Source organism: Gambusia affinis, linkage group LG09, assembly GCF_019740435.1.
Source record: "Gambusia affinis linkage group LG09, SWU_Gaff_1.0, whole genome shotgun sequence".
NCBI classification, from domain to species: Eukaryota; Metazoa; Chordata; class Actinopteri; order Cyprinodontiformes; family Poeciliidae; genus Gambusia; species Gambusia affinis.
In genome coordinates, this window is record NC_057876.1 from 20,395,433 (window position 1) to 20,420,710 (window position 25,278).

General features: G+C 37.3%; 1 protein-coding gene across 4 annotated transcripts in view; it reads left to right on the plus strand.

Annotated features, from left to right (window-relative positions):
• The window catches only part of enox2 (ecto-NOX disulfide-thiol exchanger 2), a 196,260-nt gene that overhangs the window by 168,873 nt on the left and 2,109 nt on the right, over window positions 1–25,278 (plus strand). For 3 of the 4 annotated variants that reach the window (XM_044127158.1, XM_044127159.1, XM_044127160.1), the window contains 7 exons: window positions 775–881; window positions 4,996–5,110; window positions 9,332–9,519; window positions 14,326–14,466; window positions 18,270–18,323; window positions 20,058–20,163; window positions 22,618–22,703. In XM_044127158.1, coding sequence (XP_043983093.1) covers window positions 775–881; window positions 4,996–5,110; window positions 9,332–9,519; window positions 14,326–14,466; window positions 18,270–18,323; window positions 20,058–20,163; window positions 22,618–22,703 — 797 coding nt within the window. The remainder of the gene's footprint in view (window positions 1–774; window positions 882–4,995; window positions 5,111–9,331; window positions 9,520–14,325; window positions 14,467–18,269; window positions 18,324–20,057; window positions 20,164–22,617; window positions 22,704–25,278) is intronic. The other variant, XM_044127161.1, reaches the window with a different exon arrangement.

Sequence of the window (25,278 nt, forward strand, 5' to 3'; positions counted from 1 at the left end):
CAGAGTAAACAGTTTTTATCCTCTTCAAAATAAGAGCAGGAATATAAACATCCAACTAATTAAAGATTTTGTTTAGAGTTGGTAACCAAAACCTCAACACAGAGGCCAAACTTTATTCAACTTGAAGTTGAATAAAGTGACAAGTAAATTCGCTATTTAGACTTTATCTGGAAAAATTTATTTAGGGAAGTTAAGTGTGGCAACGTTTTCAAAATCTACGAAAACACTAAAGCAGTATTAGCAGGGCTTTATATTAACAAAGAGAACATAAAGCACTCCTAAGATGACGCATGGTCTACTAGAAGCATCCAGCAGCACCTTTTCCTATCCAAAGTATTTGTGTAAAAATAACAAACACACATGGTGACCAGCACCCATTTATAAAACATCCCTTCAGTTTAGCAACCTTTTTTATGTCCAAATGATTCATAAGTCATGCTCTAGCAAGGAAAGGTACAAGGTGAAAAATTCCTCTGAAAATGGTCGGATAGTTGACTAAAAATGAGCTAAAAGGTAGTTGAAAACTAAAGACCTTCAGAAAATCGAATGACTGTGTGATTACTTAAAATTGTCAAATGTGACTTGAAACAGCCCTCTATAAGGCGATGCAATGGCATCAGTCGGTATGTATAACACACACAAACATGCTCACACAGAGTACTGATGCCTAGTTGACTCCACTTTCTCACTCCTCTGCTCCCTCCCAACTGCCCTCTGTCTTTCTCTGTCTCTGTCTCTGGGTGGTCTCTGCTCCTTCCCTGCATCCCGCCACAGTTGAACAGATTGTGTCTGTATTCCAAGCTGCTTCCAAACAAAAGGCATGGGACCATTTCTCCAAAGCTCAGCGCAAGAACTTGGACATGTGGCGCAAACAAGCCGAGGTTGGTACACTTTGGTTTCATACTGTTGTGCGTGTAAAACATGTAAAAAGTAGACATTCCGCGTTTCTGTTTCATGCTTCATTGACAACTTTATAATGTTTTAACTAGTCCCACATTATGGCATGGAAAAGGAAATCTTTACTAAAATGTTTCAGGAAGAAAAACAGAAAAACAGGGATATAGTAAGTACTTTTAACCAAGAAAGGCAGCAGAACAGATGTCTGCTCACTGCAGAGGTCCAGACATCTCCCCCCATCCTCTTCCTCTTTTCTCCTCACCTCTCTCCACCTCCCCTCTGAAGGAATACAAGCTGCTGGGTGAGTTTGTTTCCATCTCTAATGGCGTCCTGCACACAGGTAAATCTGTACAAGCTCTTTTCCCTGTACCAGAGGACGCCAGGATTACAGGAAAATGTCAGGAAAAGCATCTTGAGAACTGAAAGTGTGTGAATTTTGTTATTAAGCCAGCATTTCTTTGTAATTTACTGTGTGTTTGCCGTGTTCTTACTCTCCCAAATGGAACATTAATTGGCATGATGATGGTTTGTATGTAATGGAGGGTCTGGAGTGTGTTGCAGTCCGGTGTCTAATGGACCATTTATGATCATATTTCTATTGGTAAGTTTCTTTGAACTTCGGCTCGACAAACAGATTCAAGCTGTAATTTAGGGGCACATTAAGTCGTGCATGCTGAATAATAACAGAATCTGACATGGCAGAAGCAGCAATCATCCTGCACTAAAACCTCTCTTTATAAGGTAGGTGATGAAAAGCAAAACTGTTGCTGTAATTCTCAGAAGTATCAAAACAGTCGACCTGAAATTTTATCTTCCATCTGTTTCTGAATAGTAGGAGCTTGTGTGAAAGTCAGTTTGCACACATGCTGGGAGGATGAGTGATGAATGTTGAGTACCTCTTCTATACGCTTTATATTCAATTTTAGATCAACACAAAGTAGCTTATGTTTGCATTGTAGGATGAAAATACATGTTATTTTCTTCAATTTATTACAAATGACATTTTTAGTTGATCGTTTTTCCCATTCTTTGAGCTAAACAAATTGGATAAAAAATGACTGACTAGGTCTGGACTTTGACTGGGCCATTATAACATGTAAATAGCAGCTATCGATGTACATTTAGGGCCATTTTCCTTCTGTATGACAAATATCAACACCAGTTGCTTTTGTCGCTTTTAATAGGTTTCCTGTTGCCACTTTTACTTAACTATTCAGAAAAAATGAAGAATAATTTTTGTAAGTATAATTGTGGCCTGGCTGAAGGCAGACAATCTTTAGGGAAATGGCAATAACTTGCTTTAAAAGAGACTAAAAACCCAGACAAACAGGAGTAATATGAAAACTACACTAAGTTAATGTGTTACCAACTACATTTGGAAAGACATATGTAAGTAAACATACTAAATCTAAAATTTAATCCACACTTTCAGCATGTTTATCTGGAAAAAAAAAAGAAAGAAATGCTGGATTTTTGTGTTCTATCACATCAAATCTCAGTAAAAAGATACAAAGAAGTTGTTGGTCATAACATGAAATAGTGTGAATACTTTTGCCAGGTTCTGTGTGCTGACGGCTTACGGCTCCATATTTATTTGCCCTCCTGCTGCATTTTGGTTTGCGCCATCTTATTACAAGCCTTCTGTATCTAGGTCTCACCAGAGCTCGAATTTCTTCAGCAGCTACTTTACTTCTGCTCTCTGTCATTTATTTCTGAGTACTCAGCCTCCTCACAACTGAAAGCTTGTGGTTAAATATGAAGCGGTAATACAGTAAGAGCTGCAAGATGCAACCATACATTCGTGTGAAGGTCAGAAAACCGTAGCAATTGGTTTAAGGTGTGAAAAAGCTACACGTGGCCTCACATGTGTGTTAAATCACAACAAATTACTCCTTAACTTGCAAAATATGGCTTGATGCAACCCTGTTTCCACAGTAAATCAGACTTGCAGATTCCAATAGTGGAAGTCTTTGGTCAGAGGGAAGACAAGCCACAACAGGAAGTGTGTTACTTCATTCAGATTCTGTGGCAGGGAGGAAGAAAAGGCAGCAGAGTTAAATAGATTCAGCTCTGCTCCTCAGTCAGACAACAGCTACCGCCTCCTGTCAGTGGGCTTCATGCCCACCAGTGGGTTGTTTCTTCATGTGCTGGTGTGTGTGGAGTTACCTGTGTGACCTCTTCCATGAGCTTTGGCTGATGACGTCAGCTGACAGATGGTTGAGATACTCTTTGCTACCTTTAGCAAAAAATATATTTTTGTTCCAGTTTTCAGTCTTATAGAATTCACTTGACGCTTTTCAACATTCCTCTGATTTTTGTTGTTGGGAATTAAAGCAGAACGCTGCTCAAAAATCTGCAATAGCAGGACAGTTTGCGTTAATACAGCTGTTTAAAAATAATCTTTTTTTTAGTAATTTTGTGGAAAAACTAGTTAATTTCTAGGATGAAAACAAGTCAGTTTTTACATTTTTAAAATGCTTTGTTAAATTTGTGCTGCTTTAGTTTTGATGGTGGCCGCTCTGAATAAATTAGCTGTGTCACTTGACATTTTCTTTTTTTCACAGCAGTGTGATTTCAATCAGTTTAAGTAGGAATATACTTAACTGGAGCTGCAGCAGCTATTTACTGAGAATGTTTGTTAATTTTCTTGATCTCAGCACAATGACAACACACTTTTACCTAAAGTGTGATAATGGCCACAAAAGCAAAAATTTTTTTTGTTTCATTTCTTATTTACTACAGTTAGCAGTAAGCAATCTTAGATAAATTACTTACCGAAATTGCTTAATTGTCTTTTATCTTTCCAAATTTTATTAAATGTACAATGCCCTACAAAAGTTTCAAACTTTTGCACATTCTGTCCCAATGCAGTCACAGGCTTTATTGTATTTCATTCAGATTGTTTGTAAATGACCAACACAAAGTAGTGCATAACAGTGTGGGAAGGAAAGGAATATGTGGTTTTTATTGTTATTTACTACAGTAATTAAAATCAATAAAATGTTCTCTATTAAGCCACTTTTATTGTTTAATATACCCAAAATAAAATCCAGCTGCCCTCAGAAGATTCCAGTTTAGTTAATTAAGTGAATCTGTGTGCAATTTCATCTCAGTACAAATCCAGATGTTGTATGAAGGCCTCAGAGGTTTGTTAGAGAACACTAGTAAACAAACGTCAAAAAGAAACCAAGTAACACAGCAGAGTGGTTCGAGATGAAGTTGTGGAGATGTTTAAAATTGAGTTTTAGCTTTTAAAACCTAAACTTTGAACATCTCGCAGAGCTCTGTTCAATCCACCATCTGAAATGTTTTCATAGTAAACCTCCTTATTTAATAGGGCAGGCATTAAAATTGACAAAAGAAGGAGCCAAACAGGCAGCGCTAGCTTTGCAGAAACTTCAGAGATCTAAAGATCGTCTTTATGTAGGTGGAGCTTATGTTTAAAGTTTGCCACAAACCAAAGAGAGGACACGGCACACTTGTCAAAGAATGTGCTCTAAACACACGCAAAAACTTGTTTGACAGAAAAATAAACACTTTTGTGTTGTGTATTGTATGACAATACACAACATCTCTGTATATTGTGTGGTGGCAGCTACATGCTTTGGAGATACTTTGAGCAAATTTATTCTAAGGGAAACCCATTTTGGTCCTTCAAAACGCTTAAAACTTAAGACTGATCACCTAAATCCAATTAATAATTTATCATCAGGTTTGCAAACTACTTAATTTAGTTTGAAAGTTTGAAAACCATGTATCATTTTCCTTGCATTTCCCAAAAATGTATTCCTAATAGAGTATATTAAATTTTCAGGCTCTAACTGGTCGTAAAGTTTAAACCCATATTGTCTCCTTTGCAGTCTGAGCTGTAAAAAGAGAAGCAGCTTCTTAGTTTTGAAGCAATTCATCTCCATTCAGCTTCATCCTCCTTCATCCTACTCTGACGCGTTAAAGTATTCCTCATAACTTATGCTCCACATTAACTATAGAAGAGGACTCTTTCCTGGTGATTGCACCCGGTCAAGTTCAGCACTTCCTTAAAAGTCCTCATGAGTCTTGGCAGTTCTCACCCACCCCTCCTTTTGCTGTGTTTCACAGGAGATCAGAAACATGCACAACGAGCAGCTGATGGGCATCAGGCGAGAAGAGGAGATGGAAATGTCTGATGATGATATGGAGGACATTCCTGACAGCAAAGACTCTGAGGACTCAGGTATGCATATGCATGCGCATATCTGCAGCTCAGCACTGTTGTCATCTTGACAGGAAATCTACCGATCGAGATCTCCTGAGGACGAATGCATTGATTGTTAAATAACTGAGGGAGACGGTTGTGTTCAACTGGAATGACAGTGATCATCCTCTAAACATCTGACAGCCTTCCTACAGCTCCACACGAATAAAGAAACAGGTTCAAAGTACATCACGCCTCACTCCAGCAAAAATACACGCAGAGGCACGGAGATATTTCAGATTATAAGGGCGATAACAATCAGTTTTTTACCTCAGAGGAGTCTATTTGTGTGTGCTGATGCAACTAAAGCTAATGGTGTTGCTTATCTCTCTAGCTCCATAACAATAACCTGAGAGTAGTCACCAGGGCAGCGTGGAGAAATCACTCAGCGCCACGAGTAAGGTCGCTGTCAGCTGTTCCTTATGCAAAGCTCTCCTCAGATACTCTTCCTCCCTGTTCATCATTCTAATCTCTGCCATTTGCCAATATGACAGCATCTCTAATTGCCATGCAAATAAATGTAAACGCTGCAGTCGGCTCATTTGCAGCCTTTCTGTTTAGCTATCAGGGATTAGTGCTTCTGTCAAAGTCTTGTCATTTTGCTCGATTCCACAAAATCGGCGGAGGTGACGGGTGTTAATGTGACACGTCCTGATATTTGTGTTAACAGGCCGAAGTGTTAAGCCTCCATTTTTCCTCTCTAACCTTTAAGAATGAATGTTTACACGTCAACAAGCCCTGCTGGAAACACCTGTGTTATGACTGCAGCCTCTTCAAAGCAAATCGAAGCTTTGCGTCTGAGCCATGTGCGGAATAGAAAGACGGGCCGCCGGTTATTGTTGGCGGATGTGCGCCCGGAGGCGTGTGCGTGCATTCTTGCGGGTCGATAGCACTGCTGGTTATGTAACCGAATCTGGCCACGCGGTTGACATCTCCTCTCGCCAAGCTGATGAGGCTCTGAGATCAATACCCTTTTCACCTCAAACCTTCATTTTGCTGGAAGAGAAGCACACACAAGCTCCATCTGGACACGCACACTCGCCCAGCAAGAGTTCATTAAAACTGCCAATGGTCCTTGATGATAGACTGCTGGCAGCTCTCATGAACACCTACACAAACCCTAATAAGATGCCCTTTTATATACACACACAGAGATAGGATGAGGATTATCTCCTGTTCAGACAGCGAATTAGCTTTTTTTCCCTTTTTAAAGCTTCTTCTTTAAAGAAGGCGAGCGAGCCGATCATGCTGATCGTGCTGGACGTCTCTGGTGCCAGGCAGGTCTCATAATAACGATGCTGCCCTCTGTCTGCTGCCTCTGCTCCACAGGTCAGGTCAAATATCCAGCAGAGAGTTATTGGACAGAACATTCTGGGATTATTACACTTTCCAGTCATTGTCAACACGCTCCTGGTGTTTGATGTATCTGATACGGCGTGAATCCACACACCACTAAAGACTTCTAATGAGGCAACTTGTACTGGGAGATTGGGTACACAGACATTTTGCATGCAAATGTTACTTTTTGAGATAACAAGGTTTATTTTCTCTAAAGAACAATCTAGGACAGGAGTCTACAACTCCAGTCCAAGAGTGCCACTGCCCTGCAGCTTTAGGATGCCTCCCTGCTACAACACATCTGAATAAAATCAATAATTAATGATAAGGCCTTTGCAGAAGTTTGCAGGACAGCAACACTGGAGTACTGGAGTTAAAGACCTCTGATCTACTGTAGGATATCCATTTTTAGTCATTTGGATTAATAAAAGTAATTTCTTAACATATTTAGAGATTTCTCAAAATCCCTAATGATACAAAGTAAGTCTTTTCCTTATCACTGGTTTTTCAAGCTGAAAATTTCACATCAAGAAACATCCAGCAAGAAAATACAAACTTCTGATGTCCAAACAAACTGCAACCTTCAACCTGCAGAGCCACAAGTGTCTCTTTAAACCTTTTTGTAAAAATGATAAAGAACTAACTTTTTAATTTAGGATTTAAGTAAAAGTCTTAACAGAAGCAGGTTTAATCAGGGTTTTTTTCCCCCAATTTTTCTCATTAGATGTCATCAACATACGTGAAGCACATTTCTTACCTATTATGCTTATTGTTTGCATTGTTTATTCACTTAATCAAATGTTTGCGTGGCATTAGAAATTTAAATGAATTTCAACCTTACGAAAACCTTTAACTGCTTTTATTGAAAGTGACCAGCTGCTGCATGCGAGGTTTTATCTTTAATATACAGAAAAAGGTCATCGGTATTTTCCTGCCAATGAAGGATCCATATGTCTGCTGTTCAGTGTTTGTCACATTAAAATGCATCCAATGTAAGCATGAGAAATAGAAAGTCAAGTTTCAGTGTCTCTCAACTGCTTTGACAGAAATGTTGAGCTTTTGAGCTTTGAGCCAATACTTGTTAAAGGATAAATTAATGCTAAGCTGCTGGTTAGAACTCAAGAATAATTTGTTTTCACCCCATAATCCTCGCATGATCGCAAAAATGCAGCCTGTTTTCTTGAGTGCTCCAATATTCCGACTGAACAAGAGCCCAAATTCTCAGGATAATGGAAATAGACCAAATCTGGCGTCTTGACGTGAAAATCGTGCAAGGTAGCAAATGAAAGAAATCAAATATACAGCATTAATTGCAGACTTGGCTGTCCTTGGCTTGTGTCCAAACCACATCAGGATTTTCTTTGAAAGATGTTATTTCTCAGAGAAATAAGTCACCTACTGAAGCGAGCATGTGGATTTATTTGGATGGGGATTTATTTATATGGTCCAAAGATAAAGAATTCATGTTTTGTTTTGTTTTTTACACATTTTATAAAATACCAGATGTGGTGTCAGGCAGAGTTTATTTCTTTAATCTGTTATTTGCATGTTTTGTTTATGTACAGTTGAAGCCAGAAGAATGGATACACTGAATAATTTTTTTTTTTTTTAATTCTCACTGTCTGAAGTTAAATTTCCTGGTTTAGGTTAGTTAAAATTACCAAAATTATTTATATTTTATAAATGTTACAATAATGGGAGAGCAAAAGAATCTGTGACATATTTATTGTATCCTCTTCAAACCAGAGGTTTACATACCTGTAGCTCAATACTTCATCTCAGTATATTGTAGCATTGCCTTTAAACTTTAGGATTTGCGTCAAATCTTCTGGGTTTACTTTTACAATCTTCTCAGTGGTTTGCTTGGGTTTAAGTGCACCAGTTCCTCCTGCAGTACAACACGCTCACAAAATGGTGCTGCTCCCCCATACTTCACATTTAGGATGGTCCAAGCATCTCAGTTCTTCCTCCAAATGTAACAATGGTCAATATGGTCAAACATTTCCACTTCAGTTTCATTAAACCACACTCCAAAAATGAAGATCTTTGTCTTCAATGTTCTACTGGACTAATGGCTTCCTCATTCAGCCCATGCCACTATGTGTGTTTTTTTTTATTCAGTTTATATAAAATTCTGGTTTCTACTGTATGTTTTAATTCAGCCAATGACAGGAACATTTAACATTTAAAAACACTTTTGACTTTTAATGCAATAAAAGTCATGATCTTGGATTAAAATGTAAAATAGTTGATCTGGATTCGGATAAAATTGCTTTTTTCCAGTCATAATCTTCACATGCTAGAATGTTTGTCGCAAGTTCTTTATTTCTTTGTCACATGCTTATTTGTCAGTCTTTTGTCATTTTTATTCAGGTGGGAAAATGTCCTTCTGATCCCAATAAAAGGTGTGTTGTAGCAGTAACTTACACTGTGTTGTCTTTAGGGACGACACAAAAGAATTAAGTGGAAAAAAGCTGTTAGAAGTTTTCTGATTCCTGAGTGTAACCGGTTTTATAAATAAACGCAAGATCTTTTTCTGACTCTGTCTGCACTTAGGGAATAAGCTGAGGGGCTTTTATTAGCAAGCATCTATCAAATAGATTTGTTGTTATTCTGGCTTTCAGGATGCACTGTCAGAAAATATTGTCTCACCTTCTTTACCTGCAAACACCCAAGAGAATGAGAAAATTTACTGTGAGTGGTTACTATCCAACTTTCTGGTTTTTAGTTTTTATTTACAATGCAAAGCATAAAAACCATTAAAAGCTGTTTACTTACGTAAACAGTAAAATCAACCAAATCGATTAGTCCCATTACACACATTTAAAAAAAAATATGTGTTGTGTGTCTTTATGTCTGTAGGTGTTTCCCAAGCAGAAGCCTTAAAGGAGGAGAACGACTCGCTACGCTGCCAGCTGGACGCCTACAGGAACGAAGTGGAGCTGCTCAAACAGGAGCAGGGAAAGAACCAGCCAGTCCACAGCGAGGAGGATAGCACTCATTCACAGCAGCTCAGCTTCCTGCAGCAGGCTCTGCAAGGCATGCAAAAGGTAATCCTTCAGAAACTAACCATCCTGATGTCCAACAATGATTTAAACCCACTTTTAAATGACCACTTTACAACCAAGGACTTTGTTTTTCGCTTGCTTTTCTCTGATTGAAGGCAATTTGATGAGTGTTGCTATTTTAAAAGGCTTGCACTGACATACACAGGGAAAAAACCTTGCAAATAAAACAGTTTTAGATCAATTTTTAATTATTTTCCTTTCTAAAATGTTTTGAATCTCGTCTTTTAAGCGCTTCACCACATCCTAATGGAGAGCCACTTCATTCTCTCATTTTTCAAATTACAGCCCATCTAAGCCGTTATTATAACCTTTGAAAAATCCATTAAATACAAAAGGATTCAATGCTGGAGGTTTTTCCTGCTGTCTTCCCTGATGTTTAGAAATCGAACAACCTGTAAGAAAGATGCACATTAATAGATTAGACAGGCGGGGAAAACAAGAAGCAAAATAATTACAAGAGGCATTCAGCAGATCCATAGATGGAGTAAAAATGTAAGCAAGAGATGAATTTGATGTGTGCAGATTACCGGAAAATCGATGTCTTGCAAAAATATTCATTCCTCACATTTCTGTATATTTTATGAGAAATATAATTTGAAAGACCGACAGAGGATTGCATAACTTTGAAATCTTTGTAATAGGATTATAATTCCTACAAATACAATTGTGGGATGACTGTTTGTTGTCCAACTACCTCATTTTGAATCGATCCATTTCACATATCCCTCTCTGTATTCTCATTAAAAGACATTTTTATTAACTTTGGCAAAATATCTCATGCCTATATAATGAAACTGCCACCATCTTCATTGTGAGGATGATGGATTACTAATTTAACAAACCATGAAAACAAGTTCTCCCACCTGAGTTGTAGATCATTGTAGCTCCTCCTGAGTTGCTATTCACAGAAGAAGTTGTTTATCAATAATCAAGAGTCAGCATGAAGTAGTGATCAGGCCTGAAACCTGGGTGTAGTGATGGACTCAAACCTGAACCTAGACAGTTACAAAGTTGGCCTTCTACCACCCGGAGAACATTTCTAGGATTAAAGACTCGGTAAGATCTAGAGAAATTCACACACATGTTTATCTGTAATTGCTAAAGCTGGAGCACAGCACACCAGTTTTAAAGTCCCTACACGGGCTTCCTGTAGCTCAGAGACTTTAAAATACTATTGTTAGTTTATAAATCACTAAATGGCTTAGCACTACAGCACATTAAAGAAGATCTGCTGCTGTTGTATCAACTTCCCACTCCTCTCAGGTCTTCTGGCTCTGGTTCTGCATCCCCAGAAACATGGAGAAGTGGCATTTAGTTTCTATGTGGAACATTGATTCATTTTAGTTTGTATGCCAACCTTTTTTTTTTTTCCACTGCAATGTAATGTTTCTGGCTTTTTTTTTTTTTTTTATCATGTAAGGCTTTTTGAATTGCCCCTTTGTTGAAATGAGCTCCACAAATAAATTTAGATTGCACTGTTGTTAAACTCTACTTTCTTATTAGATTTTTAAAACCATTGGATTTAATTTATTTGTTTGTGTAGGTCTACACAGTGGATCAGCTGTTAGCACCGTTTCCTTGCAACAAGAAAGTCCATTTCTGACTTTGCACGTTCTCCCTGTTTATGTGGCTTCTCACTGATAACAGCTAATAGAAATAGGGAATATTTTATCTATCAACATTTTTGAAAAAAAATGCTGATTTAGTCTTGAAAACAACATGTACTGTTTTGTCACCATTTCATAGATGCTCTAAAAGTTTCAGCAGTAATTCATAATTTGGACTTGGGAACCTGAAAGGAAACTGAAAATCTCTCCAGTTCACCTAATGAAGCCAGTAGTTTTACTTTTGTATCTTACAGAATAATAAGCAATGCTTTTCCTACAGAACAGGTATCTGTTAAATTTATATTTGATAAAAGTAAAGTGGCACTAAATCGACTGTGGTGTTTGTCAGATGTCCTCTCTCGGCTGTCTTTCTTCAGTAATGGAAATTATGATCGACTGGCGTTTAGAAGAAGAGAATCCATTAAGGCTGCGTTTTTCCTTTCTGTTTCCAGAGTAATTACCTTTCCAACATGCGTCTCTCTCTCTCTCTCTTTCTCTCCGGGTGTGTTTATGAAAAAGATGAGGCGAATGGATTAAATGAACTCGAATGCACTGAAATTGGATACCTCGACCTGGCCGGGTCCACGAGGTGTTTCGCCGCAGTCTCCTGGATTTGCAATAAAACTTGATCAGCATGTATTGACAGCTTGTTACCCTCTCTCATCAGCCATGGTGTATCTGGCAGTATAAGCTCTCGGTTTCTGATTGTGCAAACAGTGTTATCACCACAGGAGCACAGATCGTTTAATCTGTGCTCAACGGATAACTGTGGAGGCTGTTGTCTCTTAAAATGTTCTTAAATCCAGTTCCCATACTTCATCCTAAAACACGTCCTAATTTTCTTAATCTTTGTCCAAAAGTAAATGTGAAGCTTTTGAATATTTGGCAATATTTGTTTTAGATATGCAATGTTCTTCACATCTATTGGCTCAAAATGTGTAAAAAGTCTGTAATTTTCATCTTTTTATTTTAATAGTAAAATCATGATTTTATGTGATTTAGAAAAATTGGCCTTCATTTCAAAGGAATTTGTTTAGGAAAAAAGCATTTTTGTATACATTTTTTAACAAAGTCACATAATTATATTACCCATATCAAGCTCTTCAAAATAAATTTAGCTTGAGAATTTTTTGTGGACTCTAACTTTTTTAATTGATCAGTGTTTCCTGGAACTTTTAATTAGCCGTCCACGACTCCTTATTTTCTCGTGGCAAAAATATTTCATCCAGGGCTCCTACGCAAATTAGTGGAAAGCAAGAAATTTCCTTTAATTATTTGTCATGTCTGGATAGGTTTAGAAAAATGTTTCAATTTTAAGCCTCTTTTTCCCTCTTCCATTTTCTGAAATATAAAACTCTAGTAATGCAGTACTGATTTCAGTCCAAATTGACACATTTTATCTTTCATTTGCAACTACACACTTTGATTCCAGTGCTTTATTAATCATCACTATTTTGTTTTGAACTTACTGACTGAATGTGGATTTATTCAAAAATCAAGTTTGGGTAAATTTACTACCATTTGGTTTCTAGACCTGTTGTTTTTAACTTGACTCTTAAAAACTTCAAACCAAGCACTAAAACTGTTATTCTTTTGATGTATTGCAAAGCACATTTAGATATTTATGTTCAAAATTCAGACATTTTTTATTTGACCAGATTAAGAGTAATAGATCTAGAAATTGGACTCATCCTGTTTAGTGTAGATACCACAAAACCACTAGAACACTGTAAAAATCAAAAAGACAATTTTAGCAATCTGTGACTTTATTATTTCCGCACCTTACAGGTGATGGCAATTCAAGCAGATGCTTGATAGCATTTTGTTTTAAACAGAATGTTAAAAAAAAAAAATAGAAAAATGGACAGAAATGTGAGCCTGGAAAAATATTCTGAAATGAAAATTGTGTAGGAACCCTGCAAATTATTTATACAATTTAAATACCATTCCTTCAAACCATCGGTCATTTCATTGTCGCCACACACAGAGAGGAGAATGGTAATGGAGGTGGAATAAAATCTGTAATGTTCCCAGTTAGAGACCAGACAACCATTAAACATGTCATCTGGTTAAGAAATTAAACTTTTTCTTTCTGACTGACACAAACATAAGCTGGTGAATTTGCTTTTAGTCAGTTAAGACTAAGATTGTGATATTAACAAAAACTCAGTGGGTTTGGAATGAATGAAACAAAGGATGAGTATGTCCTTCCTTCCTGTGAGTTCTGTAGGGTTGAACAATAGTTTATTTAGGAATTAAGAGCCAACAAATCCAACTTTAAATCCAAACCTGAAAGGCACAAAAACTTAATTTCAAATAGCTCCAGAGCCAGAAAACAAATCAAGGTCTCACATTACTATTCAAAAGGAGTAATCACACTAAACACTTTCCTCCTTGCCAACAAGAGGACTAATTTATAAAATAGACTCAAGCTAACTTTCACCAACTTACCTGAATGTTGTATGCCAAATTGCAAAAGGTTGAAATCATTTTAATTCACTGCTGATGGCTGCAGCAGTGAATTTTTACACATTTTTACATGTAACAATGTTGAAAAGTGCATCATGTCTACTGTTAGGTACGATGGTGTATCTGTGATGCTGTGGGCCTGTTTCTAATTTACAAGTCTCTCAAACCTTGTCAAAATGAAAACCTCTTAAAGGATTTCATTTAAACATGTAAGAGAAAATGTAAATTTGTGTAGCGGTTAAGTTCTTTAACAGTAATAATGTTCCAAAGTATGGCTAAATCAACACAACGTAGAAAATGAGAATAGAGCATAAAATAGGAGGAATATTGGGGATCTAGAGATATTCTGAAAATAGGAAGAATCAAATATTTCTCTCTTTATGCTCAAACCTTTGATTTTATTTGTTCCTATATAAATGTATGACAATTAAAGGTTTAAATTTTCAGATTCTTTTGTTGTTTGAGATCATGCTACAGCAGTAATAGTTTTTTTCTATATATCTTTACCTCGGGGGGCAGAGAGCTCATTCATTATTTAATTTATTGCATTTTAAGATTGATGTAATAAATTTTTACCCATGCAAAGTCTGCCTGCTAAACAACAATGTGTAAAATGTGCTGATTTATTAATTTTTTTTTTATTACACCTCCTGGTGTTTTTACAGCTGGTTAGTTCTCAGCAACATTAGTGTCTTAATGTCTGTTTTCACAGCAACTTTTAAAAATGAGGGACGAACTGAAGCAGCGGGAGACGGAGCTGGAAAAGAGCCTGGAGGACAAACAGCAGCTGAAGTCGCAAGTCCAGAATCTGAAGGAAGGTCTCCAGAAGCTGCAGAGCGCACACACGAAGCAGGTCAGTGTGACAGATGACATCTTTCACTCTGCTGGCTTTCACCAGAGCCGACACGGAGCGTTTACTTAGTGGGCTTCACAGCAGGACTCGTCTGTGGGTTGTTACTGTCTTTGTTCAGAGGATAAACTTTGCAGTCTGCACTTTCATGAGAGAGAGGTTAGCTGAGGACGTCCAGCATTATGCAAATCCTGAAAGAAAGTAAAGGAATAAATCACTAGTGAATCAAGGTGATGATACTTACTTTAACCATTTTTCTAAGCTCCTAAGAAATCTACAAATACATTCTATGCATATATTTCTATCACTGAAACTGAAGAAAAGCGCTGACAACAGTGCCATTGATTATCTGGCTTCAGTCAGTGTTCATTTTCACCTTAATTCATACTTGTGTCTTTTTTTTTAATGTAAATTGCATTCAGCTCAAATTTCTTATTGGATGTTTCTAATTTAAAGTGTCTCATTAAATGGTTCTTTAAGACGCCTCAGTTTAACTGCTCTTATTTCATAACAATAAAAAGTCCAATTAACACAATCTAAACATGAACCAGTCCTGTGATTGCCTACTTTCACATATTTGCATATATTTTTCTCTTTATGTTAACATATTAATCAGTCTTTAAATAGCAAAAACAGTGGGTTTTGGATTACAAATTAATTGCTGCCTTGCTGGGAATTTTAAAGCAGTCACTCCAGAAAAGGATCTATCTGATGATCTGTCAGGTGGTGAAGCTTTTTCACTTTGGGTACAAACCTTTGGATTTGTTTTTAAGCATCCAAAACTGTGAGAAAGAATCCCATACTTTCTGATTTGCTTCTGAGAAGCCAGACTTTCTTAAAATCTTTAAAATTTGTTTGATGCAATGCACTACAGGAACCAATTATTTAAAACAGCTTATTTGAGTGTAAATGTTAGATAAAATGCTGTAACTTTCAGTTGTAGAGGTCTTCAGAGGCAGAAGGTGCAAACACTCACCTCAAAACCCCCTTTTAAAGCATTTTAACTGATACTTTACAGAATTTGCCTTACAGTGTATGATTTAAAGTAATCAAAGCAATCATTAATGTTTTGCATGTCCAATTTTGTTGTAAATAACAAGGCACTGCTGCCTCTGAGACTGCGTGTGTGTGCCGGGGTGGGCGTGGGTGGGTGTGTATGTGTGTGTGGTTCCTGGTCCTCTGGGATGCACCGTGCAAAATTTTATCTAAGATCTGTTCAAATTACAAACTTCCACTTACTTTGAAGTTGTTTTGACCCTACCACAGGAAGTAAAAGTAGTTTAAACCTGCATGGGAAAATACTGCTATGTGTGTATCTGTACTAAGGACATCATAAGAGTAACTGGAATTGAATTTGATTAAAACTAGGGCTGGCACTTTAACAACACAATTTCAATTAATTAATTACATAGATTTTTAACACATTAAAGATTTGAACACAATTAGTATTTGGAGTTAATATAATTCATATATTTGGATCTTTTTTATTCATGCGTTTCTGGTAGGCCTGTAAAACTGACACACAAGCATCATTCATAATTGACAGAAATCAACAGAAAAGCCGATTCTCTTGGCTCACTGGGGGATCATTTTTGCTTCAACTTTTAGCACGTTGTGCTAAAAGTTGTACTAAAAGGAGTTGATCTATCAGCAAAGCTATTCAAGTCTAAAATAGCATTTCAGCTTTGAGCATGTTGCAGCAATTCCAAGGGGTTTTGATTTGTAAATCTTCCTTAGTTTGTCAATATATAGTTTTCAGTTAAAATGGGATTAATAGCAACTAATGAATTAATTACAGAACCTGCAAATAATTCCCAACTCTACTTAAAGTATGTAAAACATTTGAAGACATACAAAAAATACAAATAGGCAGACTCAAAAAAAACTACATTATGCCTTATATGAGGTCATCAAGCATCTATGTGTTTTGCAAAAGCTTTTTTTTTGGAGGGTAGATCATTTTATGCATCGATAACCATGACAACAAAATAATAAAACGAAACCTGATCTTGACACGGTGTCAAATGATCCAAGGTGAACTTCACTTATTTTTACAGAAGTGTCTAGTGTGCAGCTTTAAAACTGCCTCACAGTTGTAGCTGGTCTTTGCAACGTCCAGAAGAGCTCATTTTAAATTAAACCAGAGCCGTTTCAGGAGCCTGAATCATTACTTACAGACACTCGTGGTTCATTATTTATTCACTGGATGTGTTGCTTATGTTAAGATGCTCATTTGCCAGCAAAACTGAGCCTAATACTAATTAATGCCTGGTTGTTTAACAACCAAGCTGCAATGCTAAATACCCGGTCTTAAAAACATTTTCAAGTGTCAGGGGTCATTTTTCTCCAGTAGCCCCAACATGTTTACTAATGTTTCAGGTGTTGTCCGCTATCCCCGGTGGTCTGCTATTTGTTTGTTAATGTTCCCTCCAGCTCTGTTTAATGAGAGCAATGGCTGTCATTATAATGAGCCTCAGTTAAATCACCTCTTAAACTGATAATACAAACTAAGGGCCCTCACAGCTCATGAGGATTCCCTCCATGAGATCGCCGGCGGGCTTCTTTTAACCTAGAGCTGAATCAGGAATGTGTTGGCAGTCCCCTTTATCAGAGGGACGCTTGTCAATAGCTTGTTAATGGTGATGAGTTTGATAAGAAATGTGCCCCCACGCCTGCGAGCTGAAGGGAAATATGCTAATTAAAATTCCTGCATGCTGGCAATCATGAAAGACAGTCTCATTACAGGCTAAAAGAGAAATCAATTTTAGGGTTTGGGTTTCACTGAAGATTAGCAGACACTGTGGGACGATTTGTCATGTTGAGGATATTTCTTTACGGCCTCAATTCTCTTTCATCGGTGCAGTGTCCCTGCTGTCCCCAAGCTGTCATCACACATTACTCCTGCAACTCGACTGCAGGTCATTGCAGAGATTAACCTTCTTATTATTACGATCAAAACAAACTTTTTCATCAGTTTTATCACATTTTACTGCTGCTATTGACAGTTTCATGTTTGATTTATTTGTTGGTTTGTTTGTTCTAATTAGATGAGCACTTCATACACTTTTTGATTTAATTCTGTTGAGTTGAACGGCTCCAGTCCGAGACATTGAAGGATGTCGCTTTTAAGATTTATGTCTCTTTACTTTGAGGAAAACTTTTTAGTTCTGATTCTTTATATATCAGGGCATAACAAATATGCATAAACAAATTTCCCAAAAGATTAAGGTAGAAACTTGCACCCTGTTACTGCTAATAAAATTTATGTGGCTACTTCAACAACATGAGATTTGATCATTAGTGCGAAAGGAAGCAGTATTTGTAGAGTTTTCTGTGGAACGTAACTTTAAATTAATCCCAGAAATCTCATCTATTCACTCATTTCTTTTTATAGAGCTTTTCTAATATTTAAGCTTTTCTTTTGGACAAAGAAAAAGCGGCTTGGGGAAATGAAACAGCTATAGGCACTGTGCTTTTGGCTGGTGTTTTTTAAAGCAGCCAATCCAGGACTGTCTATGCTGGATAACTACTAATCAGGTAATTTGATATCGAATAATTTGGTTGGATTTCTTAGAGAGCAGCCATTCAGGACAATCAGGACACAAACTGTTGTATGTTCATCAGATGATTCATTTGTTCCAGTTTTGACTCAGATTAGTTAAATGTCTCCATATGGGGTCCAGTGATTCAGCTTTACTTGTTTGTTCAAAATCCACAATTTTTCTGGAGTGTATTTTCATAGTAAACAATGCTTGATTGGGCACGGCTGAACTCTTCATTGCTGTGTCATTACTCATGTGCTGCAGCTGGAGATGTCAAACCCGGGCGATGGAGGCAAAGACGACAGCAACAAGACTGTTGTGAGTGAAAAACTTAAAACCCTTCCTTCCCATTAAGATTTTCATTCCTCAGTTTTTATGTTTGTCATCTTTCTCCTTATCTCCTCGTCCTTCCCTTCCTCCGCTGACATAACAGATCATTGTAGCCTAAAGTGGCTTAACGTCCTGGAACTGCATTTGTCATTGAATTAATCACCCAGACTCAGCCGAGATTGGAAATAAAGCAGCTGTAAACACTAAAATGCCTTGCACATGTGTATAAGTCTACACTCCCACACACTGGTGTATCCAAACAGGTTGTGATGAATAGATTAAAAACTGAAAATGGCCACCAGGCATCCCACAGCATAAGTGGAAACGTTACACACAGTAATATGTTGGACAATAAAAACTCCTCTGCCTTTTCTCTTCCACCTGTCAGAGATCTGGAGCAAACTGTTTTATAATTTACCTTCTAAGTCTCTTCCCTCTGCCTCTGTTTGCTTCCTTAAGCTCATTTCATTTTGTGACGTTGTGTGCATATATCTGTGTGTGTGTTTGACAAGTATTATGTTGCTGAGCTTCACCCGTAACCGATTTATTGTTTCTCAGGATTTATATGGTGAAACCTTCTGATGTTTTCATATATTTATTTATCACAGACATGAATCCATTAAACTTTTCAAGACACATTTAAGCCATTTTCTTTCTTTTTTGTCTCAGGCTGAAATTATTAGACATCAAAAAGTCAAGAAGTCAAAAAGAATTTATTATGAGATTTCATTAATCAAATGTATTTGATTTATAAATGTAAACATATATTCTCCAAATGTCTAGACTAAACCTGAATTTCAGAGTAACAATTCCAAAATGAATGTTTGGGACAACAAACTCAACCCATCACCCAGTAAAAGCTACCTAAACCACAGTGAAACATAGAGGTGGCAGTATCATAATGTGCAATTATTTTATTTGGATTCTCCTGGATTTTTTTTTTTTTTTTTTTGGCGCGAATGTATAGAAGAATTGTTCCAAACGCATGTCAGTTTTGGCCAAAATTGTGAAGTGTTTGCCAGTAAGATAAAAATTAAGTCACGTTTAATTTCTCAGCATCAGTGTGAGTCCAGTTATGCATCCAGATCAGATGAAAAGTGGTTTCACATCAAGAAAATACAAGTTTTGGAATGGCATAGCCAGAGTCCAGAAATTGGATAGAAAATCTGTGATCCTGAAGAGGGCAGCAGACAACTGACTACGTTGCAATCGCATAGATTACAAGAACCTTTACGAGTTGGAATGGACGTATTTTGTCAAATCAAGTTGTGGGACGCCGTCAAAGAGGACAAAATGGTAGAAGTGTCTCATAGTTTAGTTTAAGGGCGAATAAGCTTGTGTATGGTGGTTAAATTTTCTATGTTTGCTTGAATTGTACATTATAAATATTTGATTATATGTGGAAAATGTTTAAAAATGGTATTGGGAAATTATTGCTATGAACTTGGCTCTTCAGTACCACTATTTATGTTTATTTGATTATTCCAATGCTTGGATAAGACAACATATATTTAACTTGTGCACCACCCTAAAAAATACTTCCTTAAATAAAACATGGGAAATTCAATGCAAAACATTTATTCATAATGACTGAATGTAAACTGCAGCTAGCTCCGTATTTCCATATGATTCTTAAGCCCTAATCTAATTTTAATTTGTTTACATCAGCGGCTAATGCCTGATTTATTCATGGGTTCTCTTTGTGTGTTTTCATGTTTGCAGGAAGCCACACTTTCAGCAGTGGTGTCCTGCAGTCAGGAGAAAAGAGGTCCCACAGAGAAAAACTCAACAAGTCCCATTCACTCGGAGAGGGAAGCCCTGCTAGTTGGTAAGCTGCCACCACTTTCGCATCAATGTCTTTATTCAGGCTCAATGTTGTGTGCAAACTGAAGCTCTGTGGGCTCTTTTTCACTCTCATTATTTTACAGAGCCTTGTTTGAGCAGATTCGGTTTATTAGCTCCTTCAGTCGACAAAACACATCTCAAAATTTTAAGGTTACTTATTCATCTATTCTTTTTTCTGAAGAAAACAAAACACTAAGACTGCTTTCAGTTTATTAAATTAATACGTATTGGGACTGTTATCATTGCAGGCTTTTCTATAATAGAGATTATTATCGAATAATACTTACATGCCCAGTTGTCTGTCCTGTGACTTTTGGTGAGCGAATGCTTCTCTTTGTTCCACTCAGTTTAATCATCTCTAATCGATAGTGTCACTCTGATTATCATTATTTCATCGTGCTTGTTTATTTACCCCAAAAAAATCTATCTATTAGTTAATGGAAGGTCAGTTAGTAAATGTTTTGCTTTAATCTATAAAGTCTGCTTTTCACAAATGTCTTTTTGAATGAGACAAGATCCAGATGAAACCAGATGTTTACAAGCACTGAGTTAAAAGACAGTAGCTGCATTTCCAATACAAATTTCTGCAGAACTTTGTTGTAAAGTTTGGTCTGATTTAACTTCAAACAGTGAGGAAAAAAAGTCCTGCAATTAGCTAAGTATTTCATTAATGCTTTTCACCTGGATCTGTTTTAACGCCATGTTCAAGTCTGTGCATCCCTTAAGCTTTTCCAAAACACACACAATGGAATGGTTTAGATCAACATGTGTTCATGGATTGCAAAGAAATATTCAAAATCCACACCTAAATTCAATTAAGCATTTACAACAAGAATTAAAAATTGATATTCACAGATCCTCCCTGTCTAATCCGACTGAGTTTGAGTTATTTTGCAAAGCAGAAAGGTCAATATTTGTCACATCGTAGCAGTGGAAAGCTGCTAGAGACGTACTCTGAAAGACCTGCAGCTTTTTCTGATAAGTGTTGACTCAGGGGAGCTGTGCACATTTACATTTTTTGTTATTTATTAATAAAACCATGTAAAAAAAAATTTTTTCACTTCCCAATTAGGCAGTCTTGAGTCTTGGTCTAACACATGAATTCCCAAATAAAGGTGATTGACAGGACATTAAAACATCTTCTGATGTTTCACTGGCAGCCCTTGTTGCTTAGTTTAACTCTGACATACAGAAGTGACTGTGACACATTAGACAGGCTTTCTAATTAAGTTCATTAAATTAATTGAGCCATGCACAGATCAAGGAGAAGTAGAATTATCAATTACTGTCTAAACACATTTGTAAATTAGATATTTACATGTATTACTGTTAATAAGGTAATTTGTGGAGGAAAATTGAGCTATGAGGGAAAATAAAAACAAACAGCGGGGAATAAAAACTTTGTTTATGCCTTTCAGAGAACATGCATTATCACCGCTTCACATTCCTACCACAACACAAGTTTTAAAGTTTTGTATTTGAAATAATTCTTGTCTCTGCTGCAGGCTTTGTTGTGTTTCCATAGCTGACAGAAAGCGTGGTGTCAGAGTGTGAGCTGCAGTTGCTGCTCAATGCCTGGTTGAGTTTTCAGACTACAAGAACTGAAGGACAGAAACAAAGAGGAACACCTGCAGTTTCTGTTAATTTATGAAAAAGGAAAGCAAGAATTATTCCTATTTAAATGCACTGACTTGAAGGGAGAATAAATCCCAGCATACAGCTCACACAAACTGGAAGCTTTGTTCAGTTGGAGAATATCATTGGCTTTTTCATGGCATACATGCAGAGCAAAGGTTTTTTTTTTTGTTTTGTTTTATTTTTTTGTTTTTTCCAGTGGGTAAATTCAGGCGAATAAATCAGAGAGCTTTGGACTTGTTGTCCTACCTGAGTGCCCCATTAAACTCCCATTCAGTTGAGCAGCTCCAGACAGGCACGTTGTTTGTGTTCGAATATTGATTAACCTCCTGCAGGTGACAGAAATGAAGTCTTGGTGCAGCATTTTGCCTCTTTAAAGCTTCAAGCGACGGTTGTGTTTTTGCTCAGCCAGAAGCTGTGCGTACTGAAGTGTGTTGCAGCTACGTTGGTGGTTAGTGAGCGCAGACAGAGAGCTGGCTCTCCTCTGGTCTTCCTCTGCGAGCTGATGGCAGATGGTTTGTTTGTGCTGGGGGAGAGTGTGGCTTTGATCAGGAACAACAGCATCAAAGGCATCATTAAACTCTCTTTCTAATCTGGAGCGACAACATACAAGAGGCTTTTAACAGTAATGGGACTCTGGGAAGAAGTCGCTTAAAGCCGCTCCTCCACTGAGCCCAAGGAGACGGCAAAGAGTGGAGAGAAAAAAAACTCCGAACATCCTCTGGTAATTTGTCAATGTTTAATGGTTGAGTGAAGCTGGAAGTTAAGAGCTTTGCATGACTTATTATTTTTCTCTCCTCAGGGATCATCTCAACCTTCCTGCATGTCCACCCGTTTGGAGCCAGCATCGAGTACATCTGTTCCTACCTCCAGCGTTTGGACACCAAGGTAACGCTTTGAATCAAAGCTTCCACTGAGGAGCGCTGGAACACTGCTGCCCTTTGGTATAAATCTAGATTACATGCATTTGTACAGACAGCGTGTTGGTCCGCCCTGCTGGGCTGACATATGGGCTTGGATATTCACTCAAACTTAATCCAACCGGACCTCCCTGATGCTTTTTGCAGCCTGATCCACAGAGGTGGATGGATTTACCAGAAGTTCCCTGAAACAAAATCACTTTAAAGGACAGTTTGACGTCCTCACAGATGCACTCACTTGGCCCCCCGCTGGGAGGTAAATGAATCAACGACAAAAAAAATAGCGCACATCATTAAATATTTAGTCCTTCATTGAGAAATGTTCCTCTGTTTTCTGAAAATGCAAACGTTTAATATCTGCTGATATAACGCTGTAACCCACTTATGTGAGGATTTTCATTTTTACATGTTTTAAATTGTTAAAATCATCATAAACAAGCATCAGTTTAGATGTTATACCTCCACCGCTGAGGATTCATTTACTTTTCTACAATCTGACAGTAATATGACTGCAGCTAAAGGTGCTGTTACTTCACAGAACTTCAATTCAACAAAAATCTGCAACTTTAATAATTTTTCTGATGTGTACAGCCTGTTCCACATCTGGCTTTAATAAGTGTTTTATTTACGTAATTAGAAGCCTCTTAAAGATGGTGAACATTAACATAAAATAATTAAGTGTAGGCATTTATAGCTCTGTAAAAAAAGAGCGTTTGCTTCCATGGAGCCAAACTTTAATGAAATGTTTACAGTCGTCTGGATCAGTATTTCTCCAGGCGTTGTGAAATTTTTTCAACGTATTTCTTTAAAGTTTTTTTACCTGAACTTTTTTTTTTTCTTGAAGCAAGTTGAAGAAGTACAAAAGATCATTTCTATTTCATGCTGTTTCGATACTGCTTAAGCTTAAAATTTGTTCTTTTGTTTGTAGTATACCCGCTTGTAATATTTTTATTTGTTTTATTTTATATTTTGGTACATATTACACCTCACTTTGTAACAGTCAGGCAAGAAAAGTCCAATTCCTGGTCAAAGGACCAGTGCCTGAACCTGGACACACCCACTATTTAAATCTATTCTGAGCAGCAAGAACAGAAAATGCCTCACCCTTTTTCCAGACCGCTTGTTGTTTAGCTTTAAAACAGACGTAATGACGACTGCTGTTGAGTGAAAGTCTATATATTTGTGGTTACAATTTACTGTTAACTGAATGCAAGAAACTTTATAACAGATGGAGATTGTATTTTGTACTTCACATTTTCCATTTGTAGTCAATTGTCAGTAAAAGTTTCTCCCTGAAAGACAAAACCAAATCCTGTCTGTCTTAAATTTTGCATTTTTTCTTTTGTTTTAGTTGTTGGTCGTATAAAATCATGGCAGGGGTTAAAAATGACCTATAAGCCTTTTGTTTTGTTTTTAAATGATTGTGTTTAACTTGAATTAAATCCCAAATACTTTTTGTTCTGTAGTTTTAGAGTAATTTACCTCTTGAAGACTTTGTTTTTGACTTTAATAATATTTAACATTTTGCATCTTACCATCTCTCCCTCGCTGTGGGATTTCTCCTCGTGCCAGACTATATTAAAACCGATCCATCAGTCTGTCACTGGGAGCCGAGCGCCATCTCAGTTTCTGACATTTGTTTTTGATGAAGTGCAACCACATCTCTCATCTTTCTGATGAAGCATTTCACTCCCATCATGACTCCTCTTTGGCACTAAGATTGAAGCTTTCAAATCACCACCTTTTAGCATCGCCTCCAAATAGTAGGACTAACATTAGTCTCCATCTGTGTCGACAAAAGTATTATTTACCTCATCACTTAGATATTCAATTTGTCATCTTTAGAAACTTTTTCTTGTCTACTAGAAAAGTTGTTCTTGTTTGTATATTTTCATCACCGGCTTGACTCATTCTCACGTATACAGTGAGTGTGACGGTCCCCTCTTGCGTTTTATTATTATTATTATTCCTCTACTTTATGTTCATGTGTTGGCTTGTGCACCCGCCCACGCTTTTCTGTCTACGTGCGTCTGATTTCTTTTTTTTTCTTGTGCATCTGTTGTTCCCACACTGACTCTCCGCCACACACCGTGCAGCCCACAGAGTTTTGTCAATATCCTTGGCTAGACTCCCCAACTGCAAACTCAGCCCTCTACCCTTATCTACTGGCTCAACACACACCGCTTCATTGTAAAATGGCATTCTTTTTTTGCATGGCCGACCTTTATGTGTCACAGTATGAGCACTCAGAGATTAATTCAAAACACCGCAGGTTGATCATAGACCCTCAAACTGTTCATTTCTACGTGATCATGTGGGATTTCAATTGGCCGGCTGATCCTCACCCCACTCATGTCAGAGGATGGTTTACAAGAGCTGATGTGGTGCAGTCAGAGAAGAAAGCTTGTTCGTAGTAGCTGCTCAATGGATGACACATAGAGGTGAAAAGTTTTATTTTACAGTAGTTTAATCATTTTTTTCGACAGAAAATGTCTGTGATAAATTTAGAGGGTTTTCTGAAAACACAGTGATGTTATCATACT